Here is a 13,690-nt window from a genome sequence, read left to right as displayed (position 1 = left end):
CATATGTGCTTCATTTACTGTTATTTGTTTTTTTTTATTTATTAAGGTTGTATTTATGCTTGTTTGACTGCAAAAACACAGAAACTCTTACCAAGTATTTTCGGTTTAGATTTTAGTTAAAATATCTTATTACACTTGAAATAAGACAAAACTAACTTTCAAATAACTTTTCAACAAAAATGAACTTATTTTAAGTTAATATTTTGTATTATTGCTGAAAAATGACTAGTTCCACTGCCATATTATTTAACTTGTAATATGGAAAAAATGTCTAATAATCGGCCAGTGGAACTAGTCATTTTTCTTAAATATTGTTTATTGTTTAGGATCTGAATTAACTAAGCAGCTACTCTTCCTGAGATCCATCATATACATTAATTAAAAAAAACTGTATATTTTAAGGAAGATATGTTCTCTTTATTGCTGTAAAATTACTTCTAGGTTAGTTTTTTTCTCCTTTCAAATGTACTTAGATATTTGCACTAGAATTAAATTAAAAATAGCTGGTAATATTTTGTGTTTTCGCAGTGTTCCTGTCGTTCTGGGTCATACGCAGGACAGAGAAAGTCCTTTAGAGACACTTCTTTCTTTTATAGTTTGTTTTCTGCAGCATACACACTGGGTATTTATTTCCCTAAACATTCTTAGTCTTTGTCCTTTTTCTTCTGTTTATATTTTGTATAATCATGTTTATAATAAAAATTGTGATTAAGCTAGAGCACATTTTAAGTTTCAGTGTTATTTCAGTTTGAAAGTGTGAAGAGATTCCTGTGAAGGCATCCAAACATCCAGTAAATCGTAGTGACGCTCTCTAGAGTTTTGTACATTTTGTTAAATCGACGAGGCAGCGATACGCTGTTCCTTTAAAATTTGCATTATTATGTTTTCTTGTGGTGGGGAGGTGACATGTTGTACGGCCATCTTGGAGATTGGCGGTTAACTGACGCAGGCCTGAGTTGTTGTGAGTCCTGTGGTTTTTGGAGAACTGGCCTGTTGGCCACGATGTTTGTTGTTGTCCAGAGGGAACTGGAAAATGTATTTCCTTCTCCCTCCGATTAGTTTGAGCCTATGGCTGTGTTCTTTCTTCTGTAAATATGCTTTGCATTTCCCTCATAAGCAAGATTTTGTTTAAGAAATCTTAAGTCTTCAGCATGCATCGAATTGATCCTGCACTGGTCAAAACTCTCTAAAATGTAAAACAGATCAGATTATATATTTTCTATTTTTCTGGCCCAAAGGCACAAATCAATTTGAAGTATACACAAATGAATGAAATATATTGTTAGGTATTGTTTTCACAAAAATGAAGAAAAAATACATAAACATTGAGGTTTTATAAATTTATATTTATTTACTGTTCTGTGACACAAAACCTCACTGAGATAACCTTTTATGTACGTGCGGAAATGTTTTTTTAAGCACTGCCAACTAAGTTCTCAGTTGAATCCACTTAAATATTATGTGAGATGCATTCTGTTTTGATTTTTGAAATATTATTAGGAAAAAGGAATATGTTAGGTTGTGGTAGCATTTTTATATTTGTTTGCTTCCTTTGTAAAGTTATCATGCGCATTAAATGTATTTCTGCTGTTTATTTTCATTCTGTATAAAGGTTACCTGCTATAATAAAGGACACGTTGGTGTCTTAATCTCATGAGAACGGCTCTTTTGTTCACTAAACGCTATATTATCGAATATTTGAGATTAATTTTGTCTTTAAGTAACAGCAAAATAATTTAAACATCTTTTAGCCTGTCTCCATCTAGTGGTGTAGTTGAGTAACGTTCCTATTTATGCATCACAACAGGCTAAAACGCTGTAGTACTCTGAAGTTTATGCCAGCTACAATTAACTAATCAAAGGAAAGATTTAGCAATGTTGCAACCCATCTTTATTCACAAATATTGTGTAATGTTAAGATCCTAAAGAGAACTAACTTTAGTGCTATTTGCTACATTTTTAAAGTTTTATTTTGCTCTAAGTACATGGCAGATAACAAGCCTGCTTTTTTAAATATTATTTTATTTTGTTCATTTCTTAGAGACAGACACGACAGATCAAGACAATCTAATATCTGCATCAACAGTCAGAAATTTGCTAGAAAAATCAAGGAAATTTTCAGATTAATTTAAGAAATTCTTGAGAAAAAACTTGCATATTTCTGAGTTTTGAAAGTAGAAAATGTTTGACTTTTAATTATTCCAAAAGATTTTCGACCTCTGAAACTCTGAAATTTTCATCTTTTTTTCTAGAAAATTACTGAGATTAATCTAAAATTTGCAGAGTTTTTAGTGGAAATTTACACCTATATGGCCATTTTCTGCATTGCAGCACAAGTTTCATATAAAACGTGTATATTCTGGAAAATATGAGGGGGGTTTTTAAGCAGATTTTTGACTTTTGGAACTCAAAAAATCCCAAGTTTTTTCCAGAATAGGCCTGAAATTAATCTAAATATCTTGGAATTTTTCTGTCACATTTTTGACTATTCAAACTCTGAATTTTCCAGTTTTTACCTAGAAAATCTTTTAAATTTATCTAAAAATTTTCATTTCTCACTTTCCTGTCTAAAATTTAAAATAAAGAGCCAATAAAACCTGGGGGAAAAGAAGAAAAAACCCCCAACATATTTTCGGAGATTCTATCATTTTTTTCAAGCTCAGAAATTTTCTTGTCTTTTCTAGATTTTTGGGGAGTAAAAATTCACTTTTTTCAATCTACAATGGCCCTATTACGACGTCGTATTTTGCAATACATAACATCTTAATAACTAAAATGTTTGCGTAGTGAACTAGTTTGGCCCGTTTTTCTGCTCCGTTGACATGGGACAAGCGAAACCAACTCCAATTCCCAGAATGCCCCGCCGCGAGTACAGTTGCAGTTCACAGTTCACAACATTACAGTAAAAATAGGATATTCGCTGCCAGCCGCTTATGTGCTAAACGGCAAAAACCGGCAACTTGGCGACCGGAGAACGCGTCACTCGGTTCCCACCACACCGACAACCGGGCCAGAACCCCGAAAAATGGGTCTGAGCTGAGCGGTGCACCCTTCCTTTCTTTCCTGTGTTGTCGTCGGATTTACAAGCGACGGCTGGCTGGCTGGGTGCTAACGCTAGCACGCTAGCTCTCCGAGAAGAGCAGACACGGCAACAACGGCTGTCCGCCTGCCACCGTCCCCGGGCTGGTTCTCTCCGCCGCCGCCTCGGCCGCAGCAGCAGCAGCTATGTTCGTGCAGGAGGAGAAGATATTCGCCGGCAAAGTGTTGAAAATACACATCTGCACGATGGACGGCACGGAGTGGCTAGAGGAGGTCACGGAAGACACCACTGTTGAAAAACTGAAGGAGAGGTGCTTGAAACATGTAGGTTTTTTTAAAAGTAGGGGTGTTTGTGTCTTCTTCGACATTTTTTTGTCCTGTCACTCCTCTGCCTGAGGTGTTATATACCTGCCATTCCCTCTCTTTAAACTGTCAGTGTCAGTGTCACTGGCTTTGTATTTATAGTAACTGGGTAGACTCTGCTATTTATAATTTAGCAGGTTGGCTGCCCCTCTTCAGCTAACTAACACTGTGGCCCTTTTTTCTGTCCCCAGTCAGAGAGGCATGCTGCTTCTTAGCCTTTCTATTATTATACAGCTCACCCCCTCTCTCCTTTTTTGGCCTTTTAACGTGAAACCTCATTAATATAATGGTCAACTTAAACACTTCTGTCTTAACTTTACTACAGTTGTTTATGTGTCGTTTTCTTGTCTTGTAGTTGCTAAAATTATATTATTTATGCTATAACCAAACTTCATTCATTCATTTACTGAAACTACTCAAAAGCAGTCAATTATTTCTAGTCTTACTCTGTTTTCTTGTTTTTGTGAATCATATGAGTCAAATTATGATTTGTGTAGCTATATATGTTTTTTACATTAGATTGAGCAAAACTGCCAGTTTTACTGTTTTAAACAATACAATTAAAACAAAAAATTTGAATTATTATTTAGTTGATTTTTATCAAAACAAATAGGCAGCAATTATTTGTTTAATCACAATATTTTGTGGTACTATTATGATCGCAATAAAAGTGATAAGAAATATTTATTCTTTTTTTAAAGTAACTGTGTGGTTTTGCTTGTAATCACAGATAATTCTCTTGAAATATTCACTTAAAGAAGCATAATTTTTATATCTGACCTGCACAAATATTTTCAAATTTATTGATATTTATTGATACTTTTATTGAACAAACTGTGGAGAAGCTAGTAACACTTTAATCCCAACAACACAGTTTTGAACATGATTAGTTGTAATTTATCATAACAGCGATAAATCAAAATACCTATCAGGATAAGAAATTTATCACAATAAATGATGAACAATATATTAAATGCCCACCCGAATTAATACTGCTGCTAAATAAAATAATAAAAAAATATTTATAAGCATTGTAATAATCTGCACAATATGGTAAAAAAGTATTTATTCTGATTTTGTGTTTTTTCACACTTGAATCAATGCTTCAGATCATCGAATATCCGACAAAGCAGTTTTTAAAGGATTATTTAATTAACTGAGGGAAAATGTATCCACACCAACCTTGCCTTAACTAATTAGAAATTTGAATAAATAGTTTTAAAATGATTATTTTACTTCTCAATGTTTGAATTTCACCTCGCTCTTTGAAAATTGTAGATTAGCTTAGGCTACATGGTGTGAGGTGGTGTAATCTTATGAACTTATTACGAAACATTTTCTTTGAGGATTTTCTGTTAGTTTAATTAAATTAGATTTAATTGAACAAGTTTATTTTTTTCCTAAGGGGAAGTTGAAAGTCACAGTGAAGCAGCATAAACGTAATGCCGTCACTATAAACGCAACAGTTAACATGCATTGAAGTCCCATCATAAAAGTCATGGTTCCAACAATTACAGCAAAGCAACCCCAGATCACCACACTACCACCACCATACTCGGCTTTTGCATTATGTTTTATTTTTTAATGAGAAGCTACGTGTAATAAAACACGTTGAGTCATGAACACTGACCTTAACTGAGGCAGTTAGGAAAACATAATTTTGCGATTATATTTGTTTAATATTGCAAAGACATCATTCTATTTAATTTAAGTCAAGATAGTGCATTAAACAACGTTACAACTGATGGTTTGTACATTAGTTTTCTAGCCCAGACTTTATAAAAGGCATCAAAACTAAAATGAAAGATTCCTGTCACAATTTCTGTGACTAATAATGAGGAAAAACATCAAAATTCATATTAGAGAAAACAAATTCTGCACAATAAAGTTGGTATATACATATGCGAACACGATATTTGTTTCTGTTTTAGCTGTTGTTTCACCTAGAAATTGACTGTAATTAACCCACACCTCCCTCACTCTTCCTCTCTCTTTGACATCATCATGATGCTCCCATCACTCTCTCCGTAAGCTTAACATACCGCTAATGGTCACTGAAGTCTATATTAAGTGAGGGCATGACTGAAAGTTTTCTCAAATGGCAGGATACATTATTGGTTTGATGAGTCTAAATACATTGAACTTACTATATAATAATAGCACAACCAATCTTGTATCCAAGCAATCCTTTGAAATTATGCACTGATATTGCAGTTTAGATGTTGTGCTATGTTCTTTTTACTTCTTGGATGAGTTGCTGATGCTCTCTGTATTTCAGGGGTGTCTAAAAATGTGGCCCAGGGGCCATTTATGGCTCTTGAACTGATTTTGTGCGGCCCACCAGCTGCAATTTAAGAGTGATGCAAATTTGGCCCATTCAGTACAGGTGTTTGATGCAGATGGAGACTTTTTATAAGGGTTAAATTATTACAAACATAATTTTCTTACAATAAAAAATGTTAAGTACAACACAAAATACTAGTTTTTTTATAACCAGGCTTTATTCTCCTTAGACAGTCGTTAACGGCTTAATGAAAAAGCATTGTTGTGATGACATGCTGAAGGTGGAGAGTTGGAAAGAGTAGGATCTTCTTAAAGAGACGGAGGCACTAAAATGCAAAGTCAGATTTTTTTAAAGTTATGTTTGATATATGCACATTTTTTTTAATAACTGAAGATAACGTAGTTACTTTTTTATACTATAAAATGGCACTCTGTGCCAGGAAAATGCATACTACTGTTCATTTAGCTTAGTAGTTTGGACAGGAATGCTCTAAACTTTTTAGATTTGAAATCAATACCTCATGTGCCGTTTCATGGGTGTAGTTTAATGTTTTTCAGTAAAATAAAACTGGAACATTGAAGGTTACTTTAAAAAAATATTTGGTGTTTTTTAAAGTAATCAGAATCAGAAGGTCAGGGTTTTTAAAGATCAGTGTGGGGTTGCTGTGGTGGTGCAGGGGCAAAGCACCACCCACATATTGAGGCCTTAGTGCTCATGGTGGTGGTCACAGGTTCGATTCCTGGCCTGACAACATTTGCTGCATGTCTTCCCCCTCTCTCATTACCCTGTTTCCTGTTGAACTACTTTCAAATAAAGGCCACAAAAACCATTAAAAAAAAAAAAGGTCTTGTAGCAAGTTTGCCTGATTTGCAGCTTCCATATTTAAATCCTTACCACTGTAAAAAAATAATCAAATAAATCTTGCATAAACACATTAATATATTTTAAGCACTGAAATTGATCAAAAGATCTGTAAAATGGAGTCTGAAGAAGCATGAAGTTTTAAATCTATATGAGTTATCTCCATATTTAGTAGCTGCAATCCCAGATTTGTCTTTTGTCTAACATATAATTTTTTTCTCTATTTTTTGCAGCATGTTCATGGAACTCTAGAAGACCCCAAAACACTTACCCATCATAAACTTATACACGCTGCTACAGAAAGAGTCCTCACCGACACCAAAACTATCGCTGATGAAAACCTTAAAGACAAAGGTATGCATTGCTATTCGAGCAAACATGTCTTTATTATTTTAAAATATATTTAAAATATATGGGTTTGTGTGTCATTTATGTTGGCAGATGTTTTGCTGCTCATAAAGAAAAGACCGCCGCCAACCCCTCCCAAGATGGCAGATGTTAGTTCAGATGAAAAGGTAAGCTTGATCATGTTTCTGTGGGAAATAACCCGGACGTTTTAATGTTACATATTTTTTTTGCTGTTTGTTACAGAAGAAACAAGATACCAAAGCTCCAGATAAAGATACTATCCTGAAGGCTACTGCCAGCCTGTCCACACGGCACACTGAGCGCACTGTTACGCAGCACAACATCAGAGATGTAAGACGAGCTAGCTTCCCTGCAGTTATACTAAAAACAATGGATGTCTGTGAACATGTTTGTGTCTTGGTGTTTGTGTTGTTCCAGTTTCAAACGGAGCTTAGAAAAATCCTGGTTTCTCTTATTGAAGTTGCACAGAAGCTTCTTGCCTTGAACCCCGATGCTGTTGAACTCTTCAAAAAGGCCAACGGTAAGCAGGAATATCTAGTTATGATGAGGATGCACCGATCCACTTTTTTCACTTCCGATACCAATACAGATATCTGAGGTTTAGAATCAGCTAATACCGATCTGATACAGAAAAACAGTGCTGAATGGACTAAAACCTTTTACTTTAAACACTCAATTACAAATTTATTTGATAACTCTGCTTAAAGACAACGTCAAAAAAATGCAACATTTAAAAACAATAAATAAAATGGGAGTAAAAACTGGATTATAAAGTCTCTGTAAACAAAATTGCTCTTCAATAAATATTAATGATCAGAATGGAAATGATCAAGCTCATTGTAATTTATCGTGTGATTAATTGATTAATTTCTTATTTCGACAGGCTTAGATTTTAGTTTATGTTTCTGTCTTAAAATGGACACATTTTGAGAAATCCTTACAGAAGAAAACTAAACACTCACACATTGACCATATTGATGTACGGAAGAGGATTACAGCCACTGAAAAATAAAATGATTATGTTGACTTTTCTGCCTTTGATTGAAAACGTCCCAAAGGCTCCAGTCGGCTTCTTTAATAACAAGTGACTATAAACTGTAGTTCTTCTTCATCTTTTCTAAACTGTGTGTGTGCTGTTGCTTCAGAAGTCTTTATTTTTGTGTTCTGAGATATTCTGCCTTTCTGTAATTGTTTGTTTTTTGTATCAAAGCAATGTTAGATGAAGATGAGGAGGATCATGTGGATGAAACGGCCCTCCAGCAGCTCACTGAGATGGGTTTCCCTGAGAGCAGAGCCATCAAAGCACTTAGACTCTGCCAGTAAGGCTGATGTGTAATTGGTCTTTATCTATTCATTTGTTAAACGGGCAGTGTTTTGTAAAACCAAGGTTTTTTTTTGTTATACATCATGATGTTATAATGTTATTCCTTCATCAACAATAAGTGTTACTTTGATTCTTTGATGTATGTTTGAGAAATCCTTTAATCTCCTTGGCAACCATACAGATGTGCGAAATGACTGATTGGACCTAACTCCACCTTTGAGGTGCAGCTCCACACCAAGCATCTGAACTTTGGCCTCACAGATCTTGACTCCCCCACTAAGCTCCTTCAGACTAGCCAGCGTTGATTGGCAAACACCTGGTAGAACCGCGGATCAGCTGAGCTCAATATGCGACCTACTTCTCAGTGAAGCGCTGCTAAAAACGTTGTTAAAGGGTTAATAGAGGAGCGACGTTGTGATGACTTCCTGAAGTTCCAGAAAGGAGCTTTTAAAAAGACAGAGGCCCAATTTCAAAGCGTTAAATTACAAAGTCAAATTTCTTTTAACTCATATTTGATTTATTACAGCATTTTTCTAACAACTGAAGGCAATATAGTTACTTGATTCTGCTATAAAATAGCGCTTTGTGCCTGGAAAAAGTCATAATACTGCCCCTTTAAATAAAGTTTGGGTTCAGAACAGCATTATTTTTCAGCACGCACCCTGTATTTATTTATTTACTTATTTACTTTTTCCTTTATTTCCCTGCAGCATGTCGGTAACCCAGGCCATGGAGTGGCTGATCGAACACATAGATGACCCCACTGTGGATGCACCACTACCGGGACAGGACTCCTCCGGGGCATCAGGGGCCGCAGCAGCGACGATAACGGGCCCCTCGGCTTCAGCCTCCGCTTCAGCTAACATTCTTTCCAACCTCTCAAGGCAATCGAGCTCCGACGAGAGCAGCCGGCAGGACGAACTCACAGAGATCTTCAAGAGAATACGCAGGAAAAGGGAGTTCAGGCCAGACTCCAGGGTCAGTGCTTTTATGTAACATTTACATTTAAAAATATAAGCTTGTGGCTTTTCTTTTCTTTTCTTTTCTTTTCTTTTCTTTTCTTTTCTTTTCTTTTCTTTTCTTTCCTTTTCTTTTCTTTAAGGCTCTGTTAATGTTTCTAAAAATTGTTTGTCCAATAATTACACCAAGTCTTTGATTCTCCAGGCTGTGATTGCATTGATGGAGATGGGCTTTGATGAAAAGGAGGTGATTGATGCTCTCAGAGTGAATAATAACCAACAAGATGCAGCGGTAGGTGATTACATAAACCGTGGTGTTATCTCAATCAGTGTCTGCTGTTTCGCTGGAGTACCAACAATGTTATTATGCAAAGTTCCCATACGAGACGAAACCTGTGCTGTTATTTTTTGTTCATATTTACATGATTATCCCTCAGTGAGAAACTAAAGAAGACAAAAAAATCAACAAATGAGAACCACACTGTTCATGAAGCTTCTCATTCCTCTCTTTATTTGAATAAGTTGATAGTTTTATAGCTAGAGCTTTACAGTTGTTTTTAATGAAAAACAAAACATTTAAAGTTAACTGTTTCAAATTAAGTTAAACCCCCAATTATTTATCCTCCTTTTCATAGGCACATTAATTTTAAGTTTGCTTCTGATAGGAAATGACATCTGCATGAAACACTGTAAAAGCAGTTTCATTTTTATGCACCTTCTCATAATCGGTGTGAAAATCCCTTATACTTACTGACCAGGTTTTTGGCTTGTTTCCACTGGTATTTGACAATTTATTTTTGTTAATGAGGATGGAAAGCCTCTTTGCCATCACCCTAATTTTTAGCTGACCCCACAGATTCTCTGTCAGATTGAATTTGGTGAACAGATAAAAGTAAGAAATAATTTCAAATCTAAATCTACCTTAAGAAGGAGTAATATTGGAGTTAATTTTATTCCACAGATTACAAATTAAGACTGCAAAAAATAACATGTTTCCCTACTAGTTTAAAAATGGTTTGCATTTTACAAGTGTGTGTGGTTTTATTTCAATATTTACTTTTTTTGTCATAAAATGGTTTTTATTACCTTTTATATATTACATTACGATTGTTTTATACTCAAAATTAGTGATCAAACTTAGTGTTTGTGGAAACTTTATCGATTTATTAATTTTGGGTTATCTTGTAAAATGTAATTTTTACACATCTGTGTTTCTGTTTTTTCATTCTGCAGTGCGAGTGGCTGCTGGGAGACAGGAAACCATCTCCAGAAGATCTAGATAAAGGCATCGACACCAACAGCCCTCTGTTTCAAGCGATTCTGGAAAACCCTGTGGTCCAGTTGGGTCTAACGAATCCCAAGACTCTGCTAGGTATATTCCAGTATGACACTGATGAAAATCCGTTTTTCAGAAGATCTTTGTCTTATGTTAAATTGTGTGTGACTATCTGAACCATTTAAGTGTGACCAAAATATAAAATATAAAGGGAATTTCTAGATGACAGTTAGATTTGAGGAAATGTACAGGAAGTTGCCCGCTAAGCACCAGCTCATAATGTGGCATCTCAGTATTTGTCATAAACCATCGTGACATTTTAAACTCTAGGGGAGTTCGATAACCATGTCATGTGTTTTTCTTGTTTGTTTTTGTGCAGCGTTTGAAGACATGCTGGAGAATCCTCTGAACAGCACCCAGTGGATGAACGACCCTGAGACCGGCCCGGTCATGCTCCAAATATCCAGAATCTTCCAGACCCTCAATCGCACATAGAGCCTCCTGATTACCCTCGTGTGATTGTTGCAGCTTGTGTGTATGTATGATCATACCAGGAAATGTGTGTATGGATGTGACACAAATAGAGTTTACTGGGGTTTTTTTTTCTTTTTTTCTGCCTTGTAAAGAAAAAGCCAGAGGAGTTAAAAGTTTGAATTAAAATGTTACACTATTTATAACAATACAGTAAAACGCCTATACAAAACAAATGTTATTATTCTTATTATTATTATTACAGTGGTAATATAAATTGAGATTTAATATGTTGTTTTTACATAAGAACAATTTACAGATATGACAGACATGATTTATTTTATATCATTTCTCCATGTAAAGAAATTACATCAGGCATCAATTTAATGTTTACACTTTAAAGAACAGTTTTTGTATGATTTGCAATATTTAAATATAACAGTCTTCTCTGTTTCTTTAAAATGTTACATTTCATTATTAATGAATGTGTGGAGGAGTTCAGGTTGTTGTTGGAGTTGAGCGTTCACGAAGCTCTTTGAAAACGAGCTTTCAGACGCGGTTCTGCTCAGGCGCTTACACACTCATCACTGGCATGAATGTCGGAATAATCTTGTGCTTTTCATAATTTTTCCTCAATAGTTTTAACATAAAAATGCAGTTATTAAAAAACTATTTGAATTATTTGTGGATTTTCTCTCGTCTAAAGAAGATCCAAATAAAAATACATATTTGTGTATTCACCACATGTTTCCTGCAGCTATAAAAGAAGCTTCTCTTTTCTTGTCATAACTGATTGATTTTTTTAGTGTTAATTTGGTTAAATTGGTTTGGTTTGAGGGCTGCACAGTGGTGCAGTTGGTAGAGCTGTTGCCTTGCAGCAAGAAAGTTCTGGGTTTGATTCCCGGCCCCGGTCTTTCTGCATGGAGTTTGCATGTTCTCCTTGTGCATGCGTAGGTTTTCTCTGGGTACTCTGGTTTTCTCCCACAGTCCAAAAACATGACTGTCAGGTTAATTGGTCTGTCTAAATTGTCCCTAGGTGTGAATGTGTGTGTGCATGGTTGTCTGTCTCTGTGTTGCCCTGCGACAGACTGGCGACCTGTCCAGGTTGTACCCCGCCTCTCGCCCCGAACGTTAGCTGGAGAAAGGCACCAGCAACCCTCCCAACCCCACTAGGGACAAGGGTGTAAAGAAAATGGATGGTTTGGTTTGAAGGCACAGCTCAGCTTTTTAAGTTTAATTCACACATTTTCCAAAAGGGTTGTAGGACGTCCAATATATAATTTTGCGTTACCTGTTCCAAAACCAATTTTAAAGTGTGTTTCAACTATCTAGCTGTTGAATTTAGAGTAATTTAGTTATTAGACAGTGAGACAGTCCCACAGCATAATGTGGCCACCACTATTTTTGACAGTTGTTAATGTGCTTTGGTTTGAATTCCTTTAAGCATCTTTTTTGTGGCCAAACAGCTCAGTCTTTGTATTGTTTTACTTCACAGTGTTGAATCAGGAGACAATGTGCAGGCAGCTACAATTGTGTTGAATTTGGAGAAGGGATTTCTTTCTTATTCCACACCAAAACTTCATTTACTGAAGTCCATAAACTGGTTTTTCAGCTGTTTCTGGTGTCTGTTTTGCTCCCGAAGATCCTAATGGATTCCTTTATTTTAATGGTAACATTTTGGGTCACATGGATGAAACTTAGGTTTCCTAACAGGATAATGATCCCAAACATTTTAAAAAAGGTCTTAAGAATATAGTTAGCTGGCTAAAATGAAGATTATTTCTAAAACCCAGCCCCCAACTATGAATACAATATTTATAGTTTCCTGGCTTTGTTTAAAAGCCAGTAAACAAACAAATTTTTAACGATTCAGAAGCTTGTTAATGACAACATATTTACTGTTAGGTGAGATTTATTTATATGTTTCAAACAGTTTAGATTACATAAAATAAACAATAAATTAAAACGGTTGTTGGTTTTATCTTCATCCCACTGTGGAAAAGGAATGACAATCTTTAAAAGTCCAATATTACGAATGACATTCAGGCCAGTGATGAGTGCATGTAAACTTCTGAGCGGTTCTGTGTTATACATTACCTCTCCGTTCACACCCGTAAATCACTGTAAGTCGTACACCTCTCACTTATTAAGAGGAAAACTTCTGTCGTCTGCGAACATAAAACTTTTTTTTGCCTTTTCAGAGACCTCGTACTCTAAGTTGTGTCGGTCCTGATTTTCCAACAGTATGCTACAGTCGGCCTGTGTGTTTGTTGTCAATGTGGACTTGAATGTCACTATATCTGCGCTTCTTTAGCACTTGTTCACCTCTTCGAACACTGCTCACTGCGGCACAGACGAAGTCAAATCATGGATTGTCTGGAGTGGGACAGTAAATGAAGCTGAGCCTGATCAAAACGTGGGGCTGGGGTTTGCCTTTTAAACCTTTAATTTGAATCTTTGAATGACAATGCGTTTGAATCACGCTGCTGGGGCACAAGCGTCTTTATAAACACAGTTTTGGTCTCCAGTTTCCTTCAGAGAGCAAGGAACACTTCATGCTGTCAACCAAACCAAAATGTTCCTGTATTTCATGCCTTGTCCCTAGTTCTACCCAATGAAGAGGGGAGAAAATCTGTATTTCTGTGCAATAGTAAAGACTTAAAGATATGTATCTGATATGAGTATTAGTGATGTTTAAACTGAAAGGGTTAGAGTGTTTTACAATGTTAGCCTTTGCATTGAGT

At 35.7% G+C, this 13,690-nt stretch overlaps 1 protein-coding gene across 1 annotated transcript; it reads left to right on the top strand.

Moving 5' to 3' along the window:
- The first annotated feature begins 2,848 nt into the window (after nt 1-2,848).
- Nucleotides 2,849-11,408, top strand: ubac1 (UBA domain containing 1). The gene is made up of 10 exons (XM_015043679.1): nt 2,849-3,363; nt 6,781-6,901; nt 6,989-7,062; nt 7,139-7,246; nt 7,334-7,436; nt 8,127-8,235; nt 8,951-9,218; nt 9,405-9,491; nt 10,433-10,571; nt 10,855-11,408. The coding sequence occupies exons 1-10, from the start codon at nt 3,226-3,228 to the stop codon at nt 10,968-10,970; spliced, it is 1,263 nt and encodes a 420-aa protein (XP_014899165.1). The 5' UTR covers nt 2,849-3,225; the 3' UTR covers nt 10,971-11,408.
- Nucleotides 11,409-13,690: the final 2,282 nt, after the last annotated feature.

The sequence above is a fragment of the Poecilia latipinna genome, unplaced genomic scaffold (genome assembly GCF_001443285.1).
Source record: "Poecilia latipinna isolate Pla-1442-1.1 unplaced genomic scaffold, P_latipinna-1.0 Scaffold645, whole genome shotgun sequence".
Lineage (NCBI taxonomy): Eukaryota > Metazoa > Chordata > Actinopteri > Cyprinodontiformes > Poeciliidae > Poecilia > Poecilia latipinna.
This window is presented reverse-complemented; position numbering and strand designations above follow the sequence as displayed.